The 21,950-nt window shown below is 66.0% G+C and overlaps 1 protein-coding gene across 1 annotated transcript in view; it reads right to left on the bottom strand.

Annotated features, from left to right (window-relative positions):
- TMEM8B (transmembrane protein 8B) overlaps nt 1-21,950 on the bottom strand; it is a 38,608-nt gene that overhangs the window by 2,186 nt on the left and 14,472 nt on the right. Inside the window, exons 4-11 of the mRNA XM_089779503.1 lie at nt 9,526-9,659; nt 8,886-9,157; nt 7,622-7,968; nt 6,542-6,638; nt 5,982-6,105; nt 4,245-4,387; nt 3,283-3,461; nt 1,902-2,048 (exon numbers count right to left, since the gene is read on the bottom strand). Of these exons, the coding sequence (XP_089635629.1) occupies nt 1,902-2,048; nt 3,283-3,461; nt 4,245-4,387; nt 5,982-6,105; nt 6,542-6,638; nt 7,622-7,968; nt 8,886-9,157; nt 9,526-9,659 (1,443 nt within the window). The remainder of the gene's footprint in view (nt 1-1,901; nt 2,049-3,282; nt 3,462-4,244; nt 4,388-5,981; nt 6,106-6,541; nt 6,639-7,621; nt 7,969-8,885; nt 9,158-9,525; nt 9,660-21,950) is intronic.

Below are 21,950 nucleotides of genomic sequence, written 5' to 3' on the forward strand. Positions count from 1 at the left end.
GTTATAACCTCTCCCCTGTGTGAGGGGGGCTGGGGGGCACAGGGAGCACTGGGGTGTCTGAGGGGAGGTGGGGGATGGGTTATAACCTCTCCCCTGTGTAAGGGGGGGCTGGGGGGCACAGGGAGCACTGGGGTGTCTGAGGGGAGGTGGGGGATGGGTTATAACCTCTCCCCTGTGTAACGGGGGCTGGGGGGGCACAGGGAGCACTGGGGGGTATGAGGGGAGGTGGGGGATGGGTTATAACCTCTCCCCTGTGTAAGGGGGGCTGGGGGCACAGGGAGCACTGGGGTGTCTGAGGGGAGGTGGGGGATGGGTTATAACCTCTCCCCTGTGTAAGGGGGGCTGGGGGCACAGGGAGCACTGGGGTGTCTGAGGGGAGGTGGGGGATGGGTTATAACCTCTCCCCTGTGTAAGGGGGGCTGGGGGGGCACAGGGAGCACTGGGGTGTCTGAGGGGAGGTGGGGGATGGGTTATAACCTCTCTCCTGTGTAAGGGGGGTTGGGGGGGCACAGGGAGCACTGGGGTGTCTGAGGGGAGGTGGGGGGATGGGTTATAACCTCTCCCCTGTGTAAGGGGGGCTGGGGGGCACAGGGAGCACTGGGGTGTCTGAGGGGAGGTGGGGGATGGGTTATAACCTCTCCCCTGTGTGAGGGGGGCTGGGGGGCACAGGGAGCACTGGGGTGTCTGAGGGGAGGTGGGGGATGGGTTATAACCTCTCCCCTGTGTAAGGGGGGGCTGGGGGGCACAGGGAGCACTGGGGTGTCTGAGGGGAGGTGGGGGATGGGTTATAACCTCTCCCCTGTGTAAGGGGGCTGGGGGGGGCACAGGGAGCACTGGGGTGTCTGAGGGGAGGTGGGGGATGGGTTATAACCTCTCCCCTTTGTAAGGGGGTCTGGGGGGGGCACAGGGAGCACTGGGGTGTGTGAGGGGAGGTGGGGGATGGGTTATAACCTCTCCCCTGTGTAAGGGGGTCTGGGGGGGGCACAGGGAGCACTGGGGAGTCTGAGGGGAGGTGGGGGATGGGTTATAACCTCTCCCCTGTGTAAGGGGGGTTGGGGGGGGCACAGGGAGCACTGGGGTGTCTGAGGGGAGGTGGGGGATGGGTTAGAACCTCTCCCCTGTGTGAGGGGGGCTGGGGGGCACAGGGAGCACTGGGGTGTCCGAGGGGATTTTCTGGGGAGGCTCCTTGCCGGCCGGGGGGGTTGCTGATGCGCTGGGTGCGGCTGGTTCGGTGCCGTGCGGGGAGGACCCAGGCTGGGGCTGTGAGCAGTGCTCCCCAGAAGGCCCTTATTACAGGAAGGCAGGGTGTGGGGGAGGACAGGAGCCCCAGGGGGGCAGGGTTCCCAGGGTCAGGGTGCGGGAGAGGACAGGAGCCCCGGGGGGCAGGGTTCCCAGGGTCAGGGTGCGGGAGAGGACAGGAGCCCCGGGGGGGCAGGGTTCCCGGGGGGCAGGGTGCGGGAGAGGACAGGAGTTGCTGGGGGGCAGGATTCCCGGGGGGCAGGGCGTGGGAGAGGACAGGAGCCCCAGGGGGGCAGGGTTCCCGGGGGGCAGGGTGCGGGAGAGGACAGGAGTTGCTGGGGGGCAGGGTTCCCGGGGGGCAGGGTGCGGGAGAGGACAGGAGCCCCAGGGGGGCAGGGTTCCTGGGGGGCAGGGCGTGGGAGAGGACAGGAGTTGCTGGGGGGCAGGGCTCCCAGGGGACAGGGTGTGTGGGAGGATAGGAGCCCCAGGGGGGCAGGGTTCCCGGGGGGCAGGGTGCGGGAGAGGACAGGAGCCCCAGGGGGGCAGGGTTCCCGGGGAGCAGGGCGCGGGAGAGGACAGGAGTTGCTGGGGGGCAGGGTTCCCAGGGGACAGGGTGCGGAGGAAGACAGGAGCCACGGGGGGCAGAGCCGCCTGCCCGTCACCTGCTTGGCGAGGGGCTGGAGCCGGGCCATGGCGATGACGGTGACCCAGACGGACATGAGGGAGCCCAGGAAGTCACAGAATTGCAGCACGTCGTACTCCATGATGCAGAACACGGCGATGCCCGGCTGGTCGCAGGCGTGGTAGAACTGGGGGGGAGCTGCCGTCAGTCCCCCGGCTGCCCCGCCCGGCCCCCCGCTGTCCCCGCCCGGCCCCCCGGCTGCCCTGCCCGGCCCCCCGCTGCCCCCGCCCGGCCCCCCGGCTGCCTTGCCCTGCCCCCCCGGCTGCCCCCGCCCAGCCCCCCAGCTGCCCCGCCCGGCCCCTCCCCCGCTGCCCCCCGCCCGGCCCCCCGGCTGCCTCCGCCCGGCCCCCCGGCTGCCCTGCCCGGCCCCCCCAGCTGCCCCCGCCCGGCCCCCCCGCTGCCCCCACCCGGCCCCCCAACATAGAGCGACAGGGCCCCGCAGGGTCAGCCACAGGAGCCCTTCCCAGGGGAGCCAGGAGCCGTCCCTTCCCCCATCACCTCCCACCTGCCCCACGCTGGAACCAGGCCTGGAGCCCCCAGTGTGTCGTACCAGCCCCAGCCTCGCCATGGGCACGGGCAACCCACTCCCAGCATGCCCGGCTCCGGCACCAGCCCGTCTGCCATGCCCACGCCCCGGGCCCGGCTCCGCCCACAGCCCACGCAATGGGCCCGGCTCCACCCACAGCCCACGCCCTGGGCCCGGCTCCACCCACAGCCCACGCCCTGGGCCCGGCTCCACCCACAGCCCACGCCCTGGGCCCGGCTCCACCCACAGCCCACGCCTTGGGCCCGGCTCCGCCCACAGCCCACGCCCTGGGCCCGGCTCTGCCCACAGCCCACGCCCTGGGCCCGTCTCCGCCCACAGCCCACGCCCTGGGCCCGTCTCCGCCCACAGCCCACGCCCTGGGCCCGTCTCCGCCCACAGCCCACGCCCTGGGCCCGTCTCCACCCACAGCCCACGCCCTGGGCCCGTCTCCGCCCACAGCCCACGCCCTGGGCCCGTCTCCGCCCACAGCCCACGCCCTGGGCCCGTCTCCACCCACAGCCCACGCCCTGGGCCCGTCTCCACCCACAGCCCACGCCCTGGGCCCGGCTCCACCCACAGCCCACGCCCTGGGCCCGGCTCTGCCCACAGCCCACACCCTGGGCCCGGCTCCGCCCACAGCCCACACCCTGGGCCCGGCTCCGCCCACAGCCCACACCCTGGGCCCGGCTCCACCCACAGCCCACGCCCTGGGCCCGGCTCCACCCACAGCCCACGCCCCGGGCCAGGCTCCGCCCACAGCCCAGGCCCAGCTCCGCCCACAGCCCACGCCCCGGGCCAGGCTCCACCCACAGCCCACGCTCCGGACCAGACTCACGGTGGAGAAGAACATGGTGAAGACGTAGACGGAGGCCTCCAGCAGGTAGCGGCTGCGCACGGCGATGGCCACGGGCGGCACGAACATGAGGTTGCTGAGGCAGAGCAGCAGCGTGGCCAGGAGCTGGAAGCTGTAGGAGGAGGCCTGGGCGCTGTCTGTGCAGCCCCAGCCGTTCCAGCCTGCGGCGAGAGCCCGTCAGCCCCACGGCCCCCCCAGCCCCACGTCCTGCACCCGCCGCTGCCTGCCTGCACCCCTGCCCCCCTCCCGTCAGCCCCACGCCCCCCTCAGCCCCACGTCCTGCACCCGCCGCTGTCTGTGCAGCCCCAGCCGTTCCAGCCTGCGGCGAGAGCCCGTCAGCCCCACGGCCCCCCCAGCCCCACGTCCTGCACCCGCCGCTGTCTGTGCAGCCCCAGCCGTTCCAGCCTGCGGCGAGAGCCCGTCAGCCCCACGCCCCCCCCAGCCCCATGTCCTGCACCCGCTACTGCCTGCCTGCACCCCTGCCCCCCTCCTGTCACCCCCGCACCCCCCCAGCCCCACGTCCTGCACCCGCTACTGCCTGCCTGCACCCCTGCCCCCCTCCTGTCACCCCCGCACCCCCCCAGCCCCACGTCCCGCACCCGCTACTGCCTGCCTGCACCCCTGCCCCCCTCCTGTCACCCCCGCACCCCCCCAGCCCCACGTCCCGCACCCGCTACTGCCTGCCTGCACCCCTGCCCCCCTCCTGTCACCCCCGCACCCCCCCAGCCCCACGTCCCGCACCCGCTACTGCCTGCCTGCACCCCTGCCCCCGTCAGCCCCGCGCCCCACATCCTGCACCCGCCACTGCCTGCGTGAGCCCTGCGTCCCCGCTCCCATCAGCCCAGTGCCCCTCGCCCGCCATTGCCCACCTGAGCCCCTGCCCCTCGCCTGGCGGCCCTGCACCAGCACCTGCTCATCCCCGACCCTGCCCGCTCCGCCCTCACCTGCTTTGCACTCGCAGGCCGCGTACAGGTAGTTGCTGGTGCGCAGCAGCTTGCACTGGCCGTAGGGGCCGCAGTCGTCGATGCAGGGGGAGAGGTAGGTCCGTAGATACACCTCAGCCGTCACGTTCACGCAGGGCTCGAACCTGCCCCACAGCCTGGCCTCAGCACGGGGAGGCAGGGAGCGGGGCACGAGACCCAGGCAATGGGCACAGCCCCTCGCACGGCCCATTCATATGTGCACAGCCCCTCGCACGCATGCCCACTGACACACACAGCCCCTCACACGGCCCATTCATATGCGCACAGCCCCTCGCACGCATGCCCACTGACACACACAGCCCCTCGCACGCATGCCCACTGACACACACAGCCCCTCGCACGGCCCATTCATATGTGCACAGCCCCTCGCACAGCCCATTCATATGCACACAGTCCCTCGCACAGCCCATTCATATGTGCACAGTCCCTCGCACGCATGCCCACTGACACACAGAGCCCCTCGCACGGCCCATTCATATGCACACAGTCCCTCGCACGCATGCCCACTGACACACACAGCCCCTCGCACGGCCTGCCATTCATATGCACACAGTCCCTCGCACGCATGCCCACTCGCACACACACAGCCCGTCGCATGGCCCGCCATTCATATGCACACAGTCCCTCGCACGTATGCTCACTCACGCACACAGCCCCTCGCACGGCCCATTCATATGCACACAGCCCCTTGCACGGCCTGCCATTCATATGCACAGTCCCTCGCACGCATGCCCACTGACACACACACAGCCCCTCGCACGTGCCCCACTTGCACACACACAGCCCCTCGCACGTGGGCCCATTCACACCCACACAGCCCGTTGAACAGCCCCCACTCGCCCGGGCCCCCATGGTGTGGGAGGGGGGCAGGCTCTGGCACGGGGGCAGCCAATGACCAGGCTGTGCCACTAATCTGCCACGTGGCAGCACCAGGGCGGCTTCTGGCCACACCCACGTAGTCGGGCCAGGCCACGTTTGCCGCCCGCTCCCGTGGGAGGTGCTGAGTCAGCGGGTCCTTGGCCACGGCCGCTCAGGCAGACCCGCGCTCAGAGCCTTGTCCCCCGGGCGGAGGGCCCCGCTGGCGCCCATGCCACGCGGCGAGTGCCCGGGCAGTGGGGGAGCGGGCACAAGTGCCCTGCGGCTGAGCTGCTCTGCCTGGGGCCCCTCGCTCTCGGTGGGGTCCCAAGGAGGTGCTGTGCCACGAGACGCCCGGCCTGGGGGTTACCAGAGCGGGGGCTCCTGGGGTGGGGCAGGGGGCGGGGAGCCTGCACTCGGTTTCCAAAGGACTCTTCCGGGGACGTGGGGGGGCGGCCGGGGGGGCGGCCGGGGGCCAGCCTGGCCCAGGTGGGGTGGTGCCCTCGGCCGTCACTGGCAGACCCAGCTGGGCCCGCTGTGCAGAACCAGCAGGCAGCAGCGCACCCCCAGCCCCCTGCCCCCCGGGGCACCGTGGGCCCAGCCCGTCAGACCCCCCCAGCCGCCCTCGCAGAGGGACAGCGGCAGGGCACCCCCTGGAGGCCTGGCACGGGAAGGGGCGCGCTGGGCATGGGCCCTGCCCGTCCTGAGCTGCGACTCCATCGCCAGGGAACCCACCGCCCCACCCTCCTGCCAGGGTGCCCCCCAAGCCGCCTCTCCCCGTCGGCCGGCCCCCGCTGTGAGCCATGGGGCAGCGGGCCCCCCCAGGCCCCCACGCTGCCTTACCCGTGCTCCGTGGCGCAGAGTGAACGCAGGCTCAGGTACCAGCTGCCCGTCTGGGGGTAGGGCACCCGCACGCGGGCCAGGCTGGCCGAGCTGTTGACCGACAGCAGGAAGCCAGCCAGGGACCCTGCGGGGGGAGGGGGGGGCAGGCGGCAGTGAACTGGGGGCCACGGGAAGGGAGGGGCCCGGGGCCTCGGGGGGGACACCTGCAGCCGGTGTGAGGTCACATCTGCCCTGGCAGCCCTGTTCCGTGCAAGGCCGGGCGGGTCCCTGCTGCAGCAACAGGACAGAGCGGTGGGGCAGGAACCTCCCCCCCCCCCCCCGGGCAGCCCCTGCTGCCACGCCAGGGCCCAGCGCCCCACAGCCACTCCGGGCTCCCGCCACGCGGCCGGCTGCGTCCACACGGGGCTGCCCCAGGTTAGCCAGCCTGGGCTAGGCCAGGGACCCCGTGTGCTCCAACAGCCCTGCCCCCCACAGCGCCCCCCGCTGGGCGCGCCAACGCCCCAGCCCCTGCCTCTGGCCCCACCTGCTGGCAGCAGGGAGGTGGGCCGGCCAGGCCTCACCTGTCTGACAGGTGACCGACGCGTTGCCCCCGGCCGTCAGCGGCACCTCGTGGGTCAGACACCCGAAGACCGTCACGTTCTCCCCCCGCAGGGACGACTGAAAGGGACGGAGCCCGACACTGAACAGACACCCCAGCCTGGCCCCCCAACTCCAACCACAGCCCCCATCCCAGCCTGGCCCCCCAACTCCAACCACAGCCCCCATCCCAGCCTGGCCCCCCAACTCCAACCACAGCCCCCATCCCAGCCTGGCCCCCCAACTCCGACCACAGCCCCCATCCCAGCCTGGCCCCCCAACTCCAACCACAGCCCCCATCCCAGCCTGGCCCCCCAACTCCAACCACAGCCCCCATCCCAGCCTGGCCCCCCAACTCCGACCACAGCCCCCATCCCAGCCTGGCCCCCCAACTCCGACCACAGCCCCCATCCCAGCCTGGGCCCCCAGCCCTGCCGGTGCCCCCCAACTCCAACCACAGCCCCCATTCCAGCCTGGCCCCCCAGCCCTGCCGGTGCCCCCCAACTCCAACCACAGCCCCCATCCCAGCCTGGCCCCCCAACTCCAACCACAGCCCCCATCCCAGCCTGGCCCCCCAGCCCTGCCGGTGTCCCCCAACTCCGACCACAGCCCCCATCCCAGCCTGGACCCCCAACTCCAACCACAGCCCCCATCCCAGCCTGGCCCCCCAGCCCTGCCGGTGCCCCCCAACTCCGACCGCAGCCCCCATGCCAGCCTGGCCCCCCAGCCCTGCCGGTGCCCCCCAAGTCCGACCGCAGCCCCCATCCCAGCCTGGCCCCCCAGCCCTGCCGGTGCCCCCCAACTCCAACCACAGCCCCCATCCCAGCCTGGCCCCCCAACTCCAACCACAGCCCCCATCCCAGCCTGGCCCCCCAGCCCTGCCGGTGCCCCCCAACTCCAACCACAGCCCCCATCCCAGCCTGGCCCCCCAGCCCTGCCGGTGCCCCCCAACTCCAACCACAGCCCCCATCCCAGCCTGGCCCCCCAGCCCCGCCCCTGATTCTGACCTGCAGCCCCGCCCCCTGCCCTGGCCTTGTGGCCCGTCCTCGCGGGGGGGCACTCACCACGTTGAGCTTGAGCTCCAGGCTCAGCACCCCCCCGCTGTCCAGCACGGGCAGCAGGCTGAGGCCGAAGAGGGCGGGCCGGTCGGGCGGCACCGAGACGTTGGGCCCGAAGAAGATGTAGAAATGCACCGAGAAGGTGTCGAGCTCGTTGCGGAGCGTGGGCCGGACGGGCCAGCAGCGCTCGGCCGTGGGCGCCGGGGCGGGCGGCTGCCAGGTGCCGTTGGGCGCCGGGGGGGGCGGGCTCTCCCCCAGCGACAGGCTGACCAGGGCGCCGAAGGACTGAGGCATGTTCATGGCCGCGCCCGAGGGCAGGACTGGAGGCCGGGCCGGGCTGGGCCTGGTGCAGTCTGCAGGGGGCGAGAGCCGTCACCGCCCGCCCCACCAGCAGGCTGCCCCTGCCCCCCAGACATCCCCAGGCCAAAGGCCCCACTGAGACCAGCCCCTCAACCGGGCACAGCTCCTGGAACCAGCCACGCCGGATTCAGTGCAGACTCCTCCCCGGCCTTGGTTAGTTGGTCCAGTGGCTAATGACTTAGTTTCCCTCTGGGGATGGCTGTGTCTGGCTGCCGGGGGAGGGGCTGCCTGGATATGTCATGGGACAAAGGGGGCATTTTTTGCAATGTTTTTGGGCTGCCTGTGTGCCTCAGTTTCCCTTACACTTTGCATGCTCCCCCGTGGGGGGTTGTTGAGGCACCGGGGTGGGGGTGTCCCCGGGCTGTGTGAGCCAGCTTGGTCCTAGAGGACTGGCTGAGAACCCAGTCCTGAGGCGGTGATACCCGGGGCGCAGGGGCCTGGTGGGGGGGGGGGGCTCTCCGACTGAGGAGGTCAGAGTGAGACATGGAGCCGGAGCCTGGGAACTGCCCTTGGGTGCCCTGCCTGGGCCGTGCCAGGGCGGCTGAGCCCGGCGGTCTGCGCGGGCGAGGGGGCCGCAGGCCTGGCCAGGGGCCCGGCTCCCCCAGTGTGTCGGGCGGGCAGGGCGCCGGCTGTGCGGCTGGGGGCTCCCTGGAGGCTCTGGCACGATGAAACTGGGGGCCCAGCCCCGATCCCGTGCCCCGCTGCTCAGCCCCACAGCCTGCCCCCCGAGTCAGCCCCACCCGCTGCGCCCGGCCCCGCCTCACCCGCCAGCCAGGGCAGCTGGGAAGCTGGTTCTGCAGACTGGCCTGGCACCGCCCCAGCAGGTCTCCCCAGACCCCTGGCTCTCGGCCCCCCGCTCCCTCCCTCTGGGGGCAGGCTGGGCCCCGGGAGCCCCCGCCCCGGCTCTCACCTGTGAGCTGCACGGTGAGCTGGAAGTGCACGCTGCCCAGCGTGCCTGGCGCCGTCTCCAGCAGCAGGTAGTACCACTGGTGCCAGAAGGGCAGGTCCAGCGCCAGCTGGCAGGGCGCCCGCTCCCGGCAGTCCAGCGCCGTGGAGTTGTGCAGCGGGGGCGCCTTGGCTCGCACCCTCAGCCAGAGCGGGCAGCCCGCGGCGCTGCGGTTCCCGGCCCGGCAGCCCAGCACCCGCACCAGCACCCGCCACGTGTGGCTGGGCACAAAGACCCTGCGGGGGAGGGGGCGTCAGCCGGGCGGGTCCCCGTGGCGAGGCCGGCGCTGGCCCACACACCACGGGCCCCACGGCAGCAGCCACCCCGGACGCTCCCTGCCCCCGGCTCCTGCCCCAGCCCTTGGGCCCTGGGCCACAGTGGGTGCTCAGGCTGAGTCTGCCCGGGGGAGGGGTGCCCCCTCGGAAGTGGGGGGGCTGAATGAGTCACCCCAGCCCTGTCCACCAGGAGGCGCTAGGCTCAGCGACTGGGAGGGGCAGGACGTGGGGAGATCCCCAGCCAGCTGGGAGCACGGCCCACCCTGAGCTGGGAGAGCCCCAGAGCTGAGCCCCACAGACTGAGGCCCCGGGCAGGGCCCCGCACTCACTTGTAGAGGCTGGAGCGGCTGGGGGGCGCGATGCTCTGGGGGCTGGCGTAGCCGGGGTACAGCACGGCGATGCCCACGAGGCGCTGCACGATGAGCTGGGGCTGGAAGAGGTACTGGCACTCCTCAGACAGGCCCTGTGGGGGTCACAGCTGGGCTAGTGCCGAGCCCATCCCCACGGCCAGAGCCAGGCCCCCCGACCCCCCCCCATGGCCAGAGTCAGGCCCCACGGCCCCCCACGGCCAGAGCCAGGCCCCCCGACCTCCCCAGGGCCAGAGCCAGGTCCCCCGACCCCCCCACGGCCAGAGTCAGGCCCCCCGACCCCCCCAGGGCCAGAGCCAGGTCCCCTGACACCCCCACGGCCAGAGTCAGGCCCCCCGACACCCCAGGGCCAGAGCCAGGCCCCCCGACCCCCCCACGGCCAGAGCCAGGCCTCCCCGGCCCCCCAACCCCCCGTGGCCAGAGCCAGGCCCCCCGACCCCCCCACGGCCAGAGCCAGGCCCCCCCGGCCCCCGACCCCCCCACGGCCAGAGCCAGGCCCCCCGACCCCCCACCCCCCCATGGCCAGAGTCAGGCCCCTCGAGCCCCGCAACCCCCCACGGCCAGAGCCAGGCCCCCCGACCCCCCCCCCACGGCCAGAGTCAGGCCCCCCGGCCCCCCACGGCCAGAGCCAGGCCCCCCTCTCTGACCCCCCGAGGCCAGAGCCAGGCCCCCCCACTGCCCCAGGCCAGAGCCAGGCCCCCCGGCCCCCCACCCTCCCACGGCCAGAGTCAGGCCCCCCAGCCCCCCACGGCCAGAGCCAGGCTCCCCTCTCTGACCCCCCAGGCCAGAGCCAGGCCCCCCAGCCCCCCAGGCCAGAGCCAGGCCCCCCGGCCCCCCTACCCCTCCACAGGCAGAGCCAGGCCACCCAGGGCCCCTACCAGCCTCCCCACCCACCTCCACTGTCAGAGCCGGGCCCCCCAGCCTCCTCCCTGCCTCCCCACCCCCCCCATGGCCCAGAGCCAGGCAACCCCTGCCCCTGCCAGCCTCCCCACCTCCCCAAGGCCCCTCCAGCCCCCCAAGAGCCTCCCCCCCCCCATGGCTACAGCCAGGCCGCCCCTGCCCCCCACCAGCCTCCCTCCCCCCTCACGGCCAGAGCCAGGCATGGAGCCCCCCGCAGGGCAGACAGGCGGGTGCTCGCGGCTGGGGGTGCCCGGGGGATGGGAACGCTGTTCCTAGCCAGGCTCCAGGGACCCCAGCTCACGAGCGCTCCCAGAACAGCCCATCCCCCCCAGGACCCCCAGCCCCACGCACCGGGACAGGGCAGCCATGGGAGGGATGGGCCGGCTGGCGCCGGCTGAGGCCCCCAGTCCCCCCCACACACAGGCTGGGACCAGGCTCCCTGATCCAGACGCATCCAATGGAGCTCGGCTGGGCCAGGGGACCCCTGTGGCGAGGCAGTCGGGGTCCCCATTCCTGCCCCCGCGCAGCGAGAACAGCCCCCGTGTCACGTTGCTGAATTGGAGGGAAGCAGCCAGATCGCTGCTGCACCCCTAGGTGGGGGTGTTGGCCCCAGAAATTGGTATAAAGGGAGCCATGTGGGGTATTGAATGGGAGCTTATTGTTTGTTGATCTTATGTACACTATTTATGTGAGTGTATAATGTCTGTGTGTGTAGGTAGGAATCTGTAATCTGTGTGGAAGCTGAATATTTCTGTGAATGTGGTTAAGCATGGCTATGGACAGGCTGAGTAGCAAAGCCCTGTGGAACAATGGCTCTCAATAGGCTATGGACACACCCAAAGAATGGGATTTGTCACCTGAGGGCAGCCAGCAGGGAACATAGAGATTGGCCTCTGACCAGGTGACTTGCTGCATACAAGAAGAGGCCAGGAAGGAGGGATAAAGAGGCCATGTGGGGGACTCCATTTTGTTCTCAGCTCAGCGCTTCATCCCAGAGGCAGCATTGCAGGGATTGAAGAACCCGGAAGACCTGTGAACCCATCCTGATCGTAGGATGTGCAATAAGAACTTTTAAACCAGCAGCTGCAACATCTCTGCTAGAGCCTGCATCGAGGACTGGGAGATTCGGTGCATGTAACGTACTGTACTTTAATAACCTTACTCTCAGGCTTTTCTTTCTTGTAATAATAAACCTTTAGATATAGATTCTAAAGGATTGGCCCAGCGTGATTTGTGGGTAAGGTCCAGAGGGTAAATTGACCAGGGATCTGTGGCTGGTTTCTTGGAACCGGACAGAACTTGTTCGGGGTAGGTGGGATTGGGTGCTAGGACCCCCCACCTGTGTATAGGCCCGGGGCCATCTGGGGCACGGATATTGCTGGGGTGTCGGAGGGGTTTTGCTCAGGAGGCTTCAGGCAGGCAGCTGAAGCGCTCTGTGAGACTGGTTTGTGGCCTGTTTGGAGCGGTCACCAGTCAGGGGGACTGTAAAGAGCCCCGGATTTGAGCAATTCGCCCTGAGCGGATGCCCTCAGCTGTGCCCAGACACGGCCCGGTCCGTCACAGTGGCGTAGTCGGCAAGATCCACAGATCTTGGTCAATTGAGCTTTGGGATCAGGACCCCACGCTGTCTAAATTTGATTTTTGGTGTTGAGAGTTTGGTTGATTAAAGAGCCGCTGCGATGATCCCGGAATTATATGAGAGTCTGAGCAAAAGTGCTCTGAAGGATTTGTGCTTGGGGAGAGGCATTGCCTTTAGGAAAAGGGCCTCTAAACTAGATCTGGTAGTGTTGTTACTAACCAGAGATGTGGCTGAAAGGGATCAGAAGCGAGCCAAGGAAGCTGCTGAAAGAAGGCAGAAGGCTGATGAAGAAATTGCTAAGAGACAGAAGGAGATGGATCGGGAACTTGAGGAGAAAAAGGCAGAATATGCTGAGAGACAGCGGAGGGAAGAGGTAGAGCATGTGAAGAAGATGGCCCTAGCCAAGGAGGAAAATGCTAGACTTGACCTCCAGCTTAAGAGACTACAAGAACAAGAGAGACTGTATTCTCCTGAAGGTTCAATGTATAACTCTGTGGGTATGGGGTATGCTTATGATATGGCAGACGTATTTTGCCCAGCTGATGTGATGACCCAACCCCAAAGCATGTATGAATGCAAACCTTGTGTGTTACCTGTAGCTAACAGGGAGGTTTGGGAAGGGGGTGCATGTGGGTATGGAAAGTTTCCTGGAGCTGGTCAGTCTCCCTGTAACCAAGGGGAAAGTGTCTCTACATGTGAGCCTGTGGGTGAGGGCTTGTCTGATGCCTCAGAGGTGAGGCTGGAATCAGAACCAGGGCAGGAAGAGCCCAGAAGTCAGGGAAATGTTTCTCTGAGGCAGCCTGGAGTGGCTGGCCAGAGTGAAGTTTTAGTTGAGGAGTTGGTGGCTGGTGAGGTTTGTGGAATTGAACCTGCACAAGCTGAAATTGAGTTGTGTGAAGCACAGTGTGTGCAAGCTGGCAATTTGGCTTGTGGAAGTAGCAAGGGGGCAGTAAAGGAAGCTGTCCCAGTGGCTAGCTGTATGCCTGAGATTAGCCAGGGGTGTGGGGACAAGGGAGAAGCTGTCTCTGGTTGTCTGTCCGTGTGTGGGGAAGAGTTTCTTCCTTTGTCTGAGGAAGGTGCCCCACAGCCTGTGAAGGCTGAGAGCAGTGTTGTGGTCCCAGAGTTGGGTCTGGATATGGCTAAGGCCCAGGAAGGGGGTGGCCCAAGGTTTGTGTCTTCTGGGGAGAGGGATGAGGTGACTCAGGTAGAGTCAGTCAGTGTTTTACCAGAACCCCAGAGATCAGACAATGGTGACCCTGATATTGTGCCTGATGCTGCTGTGTTGCTGGCAGAGGGGGGAGCGACTCTGTGGGAGCAGGGAGACCCCTTAGCTCGGGCACAAGGAGAGAATGAGGGTGTGTTAACTCTGGTGCCTAATGATGGTGTGGACGTTTACAGCCATCTAGAGAGTTGCACAGGGAGTGAAGGTGCTTCTGACCCTGTCTCTTGTGGGTCTGTCTATGTGCCTGAGAGGGGATTATCTGTGAATCCACCTGAGGGGCCAGAGATGACTCAGGGAGTAAGGGAATTGCAGGAGGAATTGGTTGGGGCTCAGCAGGGCAATGCTACTGCAGAGCCAGGGAAGGGTGAACTGCTGCTTAAAGAAGCTCATAGGGAGGAGAGTCCTGGCAGTGCTTGTAGCAAGCAGTTTGCTGTGACTGAGGGAGGTGACAGGACCCTGCTTGGAGAAGGCATTCAGGAGAAAGCTCTGCCTGTAAGGGGCAGTGGCTTGGTGTGTGAGGTACTTGTTTCGGTGCCTGACAGACAGAACTTGTCTGTTAGCAGTGACTCCACTGACTTGGGTTTGGGGAAACCCAGTGTGGATGGTGGTGGAGAGGTCTCGGAGGGACTGGGGGTTGTTCCAGAGGAGGCAGGAACATCCAGAGAACTGGAGCAGGCTGCTAACCCAGTGACTGTGGGTGACCAGCTTGCTGGGAAGTCAGTGTGTGTGGGACAGGATTGTTCCCAGGTGAATGAGGAGAGTGGGAACTTAGTGTCTCAGATTCAGGAGGAGGACTGTGTAGCCAAGTATGCAGAGCAGAACAGCTGTGTGGTCACTCTCCCTAGGATGCAGGAGATGGCAATTAAGCTCCCATCTCTGGACACGGTGGACACTCATACTCAATCAGGGAGGTTGATATCTGGTTCCATGTGGAAACAGAGGTTGGAGAGGGACAGAGGAGAGACTTGGGAGTCTATAGCTTACTGCTGTTACCCCACTGAGTGGGGGAAGGGGGAGAATTCCAGGGCCATTGTGAGCCAGGGAGTCACGCCCAGCCAGCCCTTTGTCTTGGTCAGGCCAGAGGTTTCAGGCCTGGAGCCCAGAGGACAAGGGGGAGGGGCAGGACTTGCTTTGGCCAAGAAAATTTGCAGTTTAAACCTGAAGGGCCAAAACTGCAATGGGGTGGGGCCAGAGAAGGGGCCTGACGGAGAATTTCAGTATACACCTGATATAGGATTGTTCCTGTTACTGATGTTAATTCTTGTAACCAATGGATTATTGTTGCAGAGAATTGTAACGGTATACAGGGTGCATGAGCTTATGGAAATACCATGTAATCTGTCTGGAGATGTACCAAACGACAGACGGTATGTAAGGGGACATTGTGATGTTGCTATTTCGTGGTTAACACTTGTAACTGGTCTTGGAACTTCTTACAGGACAAAAAGGGTTCCAGCCAGAAGGTCCAGTGTAAGAAGGGAAACTGAGGCACACCACCATTTTGTTGGGGGAGGCCTGTGATGCCCTCAGTGATGTTACTGGCATCACTTCCTGCATCAATTTTGCGTTGGGGGTGTCACGTTGCTGAATTGGAGGGAAGCAGCCAGATCGCTGCTGCACCCCTAGGTGGGGGTGTTGGCCCCAGAAATTGGTATGGGGGGGAGCCATGTGGGGTATTGAATGGGAGCTTATTGTTTGTTAATCTTATGTACACTATTTATGTGAGTGTATAATGTCTGTGTGTGTAGGTAGGAAACTGTAATCTGTGTGGAAGCTGAATATTTCTGTGAATGTGGTTAAGCATGGCTATGGACAGGCTGAGTAGCAAAGCCCTGTGGAACAATGACTCTCAATAGGCTATGGACACACCCAAAGAATGGGATTTGTCACCTGAGGGCAGCCAGCAGGAAACATAGAGATTGGCCTCTGACCAGGTGACTTGCTGCATACAAGAAGAGGCCAGAAGGAGTATAAAGAGGCCATGTGGTCGATGCCATTTTGTTCTCAGCTCAGCACTTCATCCCAGAGGCAGCACTGCAGGGATTGAAGAGCCCGGAAGACCTGTGAACCCATCCTGATCGTAGGATGTGCAATAAGAACTTTTAAACCAGCAGCTGCAACATCTCTGCTAGAGCCTGCATCGAGAACTGGGAGATTCGGTGCATGTAACGTACTGTACTTTAATAACCTTACTCTCAGGCTTTTCTTTCTTGTAATAATAAACCTTTAGATATAGATTCTAAAGGATTGGCCCAGCGTGATTTGTGGGTAAGGTCCAGAGGGTAAATTGTCCAGGGATCTGTGGCTGGTTTCTTGGAACCGGACAGAACTTGTTCGGGGTAGGTGGGATTGGGTGCTAGGACCCCCCACCTGTGTATAGGCCCGGGGCCATCTGGGGCACGGATATTGCTGGGGTGTCGGAGGGGTTTTGCTCGGGAGGCTTCAGGCAGGCTGCTGAAGCGCTCTGTGGGACTGGTTTGTGGCCTGTTTGGAGAGGTCGCCAGTCAGGGGGACTGTAAAGAGCCCCGGATTTGAGCAATTCGCCCTGAGCGGACGCCCTAAGCTGTGCCCAGACACGGCCCGGTCTGTCACACCCCGCCAGCCGTGGAACGGGGGGGGGGGGTTACTGCCCCTCCAGGGCACAGCCCAGCACGGACGGGATGTGGCTACAGGGGCCGGGGCCAGGATGCCTCTGCCCTGGGGTTAGCGGGGCCCATCACCCCTAGCCCCCCCCTTAGCCTCCTCTCCCCCTGCCCCCCAGTCAGGTGCTGGTCTCCCCCTCCCCTGTTTGTGTCTCCCTGTGGGGCTGAGCCTGTGTGTCTGGGTTAATCCACATTTGGGAGAGTCAGTGAGAATCTCCCATCCCAGCGCAGGGGGACCTGGGTCACAGAGCAGACAGCCCCCCACTACGGCACATCCCCCCCACACACACACACTCAGGGCCTGGCTGGGTGGGGGAAGCTCACAGCCCAGGTGAGCTGGGGACCCCGCTTAGAGCTCGAGGACTCACCTCTCACCAGAGCCTACCTGGGCCATGGGGACCCCCCTCACTTCCCCCCCATGCCCAGCTGAGCCATGGGAACCCGCCTCACTCCCCCCTCCCCCCGGAGCCCAGCTGAGCCATGGGAACCCCCCTCACTGCCCCCCCATGCCCAGCTGTGCCATGGGGACCCCCCTCACTGCCCCCAGTGCCCAGCTGTGCCATGGGAACCCCCCTCACTCCCCCCCCAGAGCCCAGCTGTGCCATGGGAACCCCCCGCACTCTCCCCGAGCCCAGCTGAGCCATGGGAACCCCCCTCACTGCCCCCAGAGCCCAGCTATTCCATGGGGACCCCTCTCACTTCCCCCCCAGAGCCCAGCTGGGCCAAGGGTACCCCCCTCACTCCCCCCCAAGCCCAGCTGGGCCAAGGGAACCCCTCTCACTCCCCCCCAGAGCCCAGCTGTGCCATAGGAACCCCCCTCACTCCCCCCCCAAGCCCAGCTGGGCCAGACCCCCCCGGCCCGATGTTCTCTGACTGGGATGTGCTCACACCAGCCATTGTTGCAAACACTGTTCTACCTTTGCCACAGCCCTTGGGCAGGTGTGGTGGGGTAGGGGCGGGGGCAGGGCAGGGCAGCATGTGCTCCCAGCGTGCAGGGCTCCGGTGCTGCCCTGAAAGGACTTAGCAGCAGGTCCCGGAGGGACAAATGGGACTGGGACGGGACTTTCCCATGCACCAGGCCGCGGGCGAGGGGATCGGCTGTGAGCAGCCAAACCATGGGCCTCGCCCACGTGGCTCCAAACTCCATCGCGTGGCCCCTTTCCAGCAGGGCTAGAAGGCGAGGGTGTGGGGGGTGACCTATTGCAGGGGTCCCCAGCCGTGGCACACTGCCAGGCCACGCCCAGGCGGTTGGGGTGTGCCCTGGGCGCGTGGCTGGCGGCTGCCAGGGCTGAAGCCGGCTGTTTGCGGCGGCTCTGGGGGCCAGGGCTGTAAACTTCCAAGAAACGTGCAAAAAGACGCAGCCTCCGCGTTCCACGTCTGATGTATTTCATTCAGGCACCAGCGAGAGGATCTCGTGTTTCCGGCCGTGCGGACGGGCTCTGTGCTGAGGGAGTCTGGCTGCGCGCTTCGCGGGGGCTCCGGGCCTGCTGCGTGGGACGGTGCCAGACCCTCGGGGGCTTCCAGGCGTTCAGGCTGCTTGTGGCCTGGCTCCTGACATCGGCCCGGTTCCATTCCAGACCCACTTCGCGCAGGGGTCACTGGCTCACGGTACGGAGGGAAAGGTTCTTTTAACTGAATTTGGTTGAGTGTGGTTGTGACGTAGTGGGGGGTACCTGGCTGGTTTCTATGCTGCTGGCTCTGGGGGAACCCCCACTGGCTGCCGTGGGTACCACGACCCAGCAAAACAGGATGAGTCACTGTGCAAACCAGTGGCCAGACACCCCCCATGGAGAGGAACAAAGGAAGGTGGAATGCTGCCCTGGCTGGGGGGCAGGGCTGGAAGTTAGTGAGTGGGTGGCTGGCTGTCGGAGGGCATGGATGAGACAGCCTAGGGAGAGGAGCTGGAGTTTAGGGGCCTAGTCTCCCCCATCTCAAGGGGGCCTGAGGCATCCTAGCCCAGTTCCTGTAACCAGATTACATCTGTGCTGCGCTGTGCTGGAGGAGCAATAAACCACCCTCAATTCCACTGGCTGGTGCAGTCTGTTTGTGCCATTTCGGGGTGCAGGAGATGGGGAACCCCCAACGCGCCGTCACACTGGTGTCAGAAGTGGGATGCACTGCACCCCGTGGATGAAGCTCCCAGCGGCAAGCGACAAGGCGCAGTAGAAGCCAGAGCCCTGGAGCCAGGCGTGCTGGAGACAGAGCGAAGCGGTTCCTGGGAATCGTGGGGCGCTGCAGCACTAGACTGGTGAGTCTGCACCGAGGGGCCCAGCGGGCAGATGGCCTACGCCCGACTCTTGAAGGCAGAGCTGGTGGGGCTGTGCAGAGAGAGGGGCTTGCCTGTGCGGAAAGCAACCAAGGCCCAGCTGATTGCCCAGCTGGAAGATAATGACCAGCCACAGGGCCAGGATCTTGTCCCCAGGGGAAGCAGCCAGACCCCCCCTGAGAGTGTGTCAGGCTCAGAGAGGGGGAGGAGCGCTGGGACCCAACGGAGAGATGAGACAGCGTCTCCCGGGAGGCCTGCAAGCTGCAGCCCATCTAGGGCAGGGGCCAGCCCAGCGGAGCTGCGGCGGCTGGAGATCCAGCTGCGGATCAGGGAATTGGAAGTAGAGGACCGAGAGAAGGACCGCCAGGACCGAGAGAGGGAGCGCCAGGATCGAGAGAGGGAGCGCCAACATCGAGAGAGGCAGCGACAGCATGAGCTGGCCATGGCAGAGCGGAGAACCGGCGGGGCACCGGCTGCGCCAAGTGCGGATGGGCCCCAGGGTCCCAGGACTGCCAGATGCTTGGAGAGGCCCGTGGTGGCCCAATTGAAGGACATGGGTGACATAGACGGGTTCCTCAGTGCCTTTGAGAGGGCCTGTGGACTGCAACGGGTTCCCCCGGCTGACTGGCTGCAGGAGCTCGTCCCCGCACTGACCCAGGAGGCGGCCGGAGTGCTCAGCCAGCTGGAGGACCTACAGCCAGGGGATTACAACCGAGTCAAGGAGGCCCTGCTGCACAAGTTCGGGCTGACCCCCGAGATGTACAGGAAGAAGTTCCGGGGGGTACAGAAAGGGCCACGGGAGACCTATGTGGACCTGGCCTCCCGCCTGGCGCAATACGGCCGCAAGTGGGTGTCTGGAGTCGGAGCCCAGACCGCAGAGGAGCTGCTCAAGCTGGTCATGATGGAGCAGTTCTATGAAGCGTGCCCACCCAAACTGAGGCTGTGGCTCAAGGACCGGAGACCAGAGAACCCCCAGGAGGCCGGGAGACTGGCGGATGAGTTCACGGAGAGCCGGTCCGGGTGTGAACGGGAGTCCCGGAGAGAGAGGGAACCGCGCAGAGACCGGATCTCGGCTGAGCGACGGAGGGAGTCAACTACGGGGCGAGACCAAGGAACAGGTCATCTGTGCCCCAGAGAACCAGCCAGGCCCTGGACAGAGACAGCCCAAAGCCTAACTTGCCATCGCTGTGGGCAAAAAGGCCACAAGAGGGCTCAGTGCACCAGGTCCCAGGACCAGGGACATTCCAGGGTTAACTGGCTGGGGCGGGAGGAAGGGCAGGCTGCCCCAGAGGCAGGGGCTGGCCGGCAAACCTCAGCTCAGAGAGAGGGGAAGGATGCTCAGTGCACCTCCCCTGGGAGGTCTGATTCTCAGGAGGCGGATTTCTCCGTGTACCGGGTGAGGGCAGGACGGCCCCTGCGGAGCGAGTGCCTCATACCCCTGGAGGTGGATGGTAGGAAGGTGACGGGCTTCTGGGACACGGGGGCGGAGGTGACTCTGGCCCGATCCGACATAGTGGCCCCGGAGCGGATACTACCCCACGCGCAGCTGACCCTGAAGGGCATAGACGGGTCCCCGTTTAAGGTGCCTGTAGCCAGGGTGCATCTGAAATGGGGGGCGAAGGAAGGCCTCAAGGAAGTGGGGGTGCACCCGCACTTGCCCACCGAGGTGCTGATGGGGAATGACCTAGAGGAGTGGCCCCATGAATCCCAGCGGGCTCTAGTCACTACCCGGAGCCAGAGCCAGCGGGGGGCTGACAACGTGGGTCCAGGGAAGGACTCCTGGCAGCATCCTCAGGGTCCCATCCCAGTGGACACGGGGTCCAGCCAGGCTGGGACTCCGGACCTAGGCAGAGGTGGGGGACAGGTCCCGATCCCTGCCTCAGCAGCTGAATTCCAGGCTGAGGTGCAGGCAGACCCCTCCTTGCAGAGGCTGAGGGACCAGGCTGGCCTCCGTGCAGCTCAGCCCCGGGGGAGAGGTGGCCAGGAGAGATTCCTGCGGGAGCGTGGGCTCCTGTTCCGTGAGTGGCTCCCCCCAGGAAGGCGAGGGCATGGAGGGTAGAGCGGCAGCTGGTCGTCCCCCGAAAGTATCGCCTCGAGCTGCTGTATTTGGCCCACGATTCCCCCGTTGGGGGCCACCGGGGGATCCGGAGCACCCGGCTGAGGCTGCTCCAGCACTTCTATTGGCCGGGAATCTTTAGAGCCGTGCAGCGGTACTGCCGGTCCTGTGACTCCTGCCAGAGGGGCGGGAAGGCCCAAGACAGGAGGAAAGCGGCTTGGGGGTCTCTACCCCAGATAGACCCTCTGGGCTTGCTGAGAGAGTTATGGGAGGGGAAGACCTCCCTGGATGGAGCATCGGGGGTGGAAGCCGCCCTGGCTGTCCAGAGAAGGCTCACTGGGCTCATGGCCCCGGCCCGAGAGACCCTGGCCAGAGATCAAGGCCAGCGGAAGGGTGGGTGTGACCCCTGAGGACAGGCCGGTGCCAGTCGTCCTGGAGCGGGGCGGCGAGTGGACAGAGGGAAGCCAGCTCATGTGGGGCCTCGCCACGGCCGGCCTGAGTCAAGGGGAGCACCCATGTCCCCGGGGCGGGTTCCCACGCAGAGGACCCGAACTTCCCTAGGTCACGAGCGGAGTGACCCTGCTCAGTTCGCTCTCGGAGGGGGGAGAACTGTGACGTAGTGGGGGTACCTGGCTGGTTTCTATGCTGCTGGCTCTGGGGGAACCCCCACTGGCTGCCGTGGGTACCACGACCCAGCAAAACAGGATGAGTCACTGTGCAAACCAGTGGCCAGACACCCCCCATGGAGAGGAACAAAGGAAGGTGGAATGCTGCCCTGGCTGGGGGGCAGGGCTGGAAGTTAGTGAGTGGGTGGCTGGCTGTCGGAGGGCATGGATGAGACAGCCTAGGGAGAGGAGCTGGAGTTTAGGGGCCCAGTCTCCCCCATCTCAAGGGGGCCTGAGGCATCCTAGCCCAGTTCCTGTAACCAGATTACATCTGTGCTGCGCTGTGCTGGAGGAGCAATAAACCACCCTCAATTCCACTGGCTGGTGCAGTCTGTTTGTGCCATTTCGGGGTGCAGGAGACGGGGAACCCCCAACGCGCCGTCACAGTGGTACAGATCTGCACACTCTGATCGGAATGATTTTATGCAAATGAATGTGCATACTGAATATGCAAATAAACTATTACCCGTCTGCCGAAAGTGTGGGGATGGGTTTGCCGGGCTGGGCTTTAAAAAAGGTTGGGGAGCTCTGAGGTAGCACAGAGCCAGGCGCCCGCCGGCCCGGCTCAGGCCCATTGTGACGGGGGGATGCTGGGTGGTGTCAAGACACAGGCTGGCCGAGCCGGCGGGGCCCCGAAGTCTCCTACTACAGGACGGAGCCGAGGGAGGAAGCAACAGAGCGTCAGAGCCCCAGCTAACGCCTCCCGCTCCTCGTCTCAGACCCACCGCGGCCTCCATGGCAGTCCCTCCCCTCACGCCCCTCGGGGCAGGCCGGTCGCCGCTGAGCGAAACACCCCCCGCCCGCCCAGGAACCAACCCCGCAGCCGGCGCGGTGCACACCTCTACCCGTGGCACCGTCGCGGGGCCGCCCGCCGCAGCCTCCTGACATCGGCCCCGTGTGCCGGCCCCTGCCGCGCGCTGGCCACCAAGGGGGCGCGCGGCACAAATCCGACAGCAGGCGCCGGGGCGCACAATCCCGGGGGGAGGGGGACGTTCTAACCTGCCTGGACCCACAGGCGCACGCCTGCACCCCGGGCCAGGGGGCCCTGTCACAATG

Source organism: Pelodiscus sinensis, chromosome 6 (genome assembly GCF_052426305.1).
Source record: "Pelodiscus sinensis isolate ZL-2025 chromosome 6, ASM5242630v1, whole genome shotgun sequence".
NCBI classification, from domain to species: Eukaryota; Metazoa; Chordata; order Testudines; family Trionychidae; genus Pelodiscus; species Pelodiscus sinensis.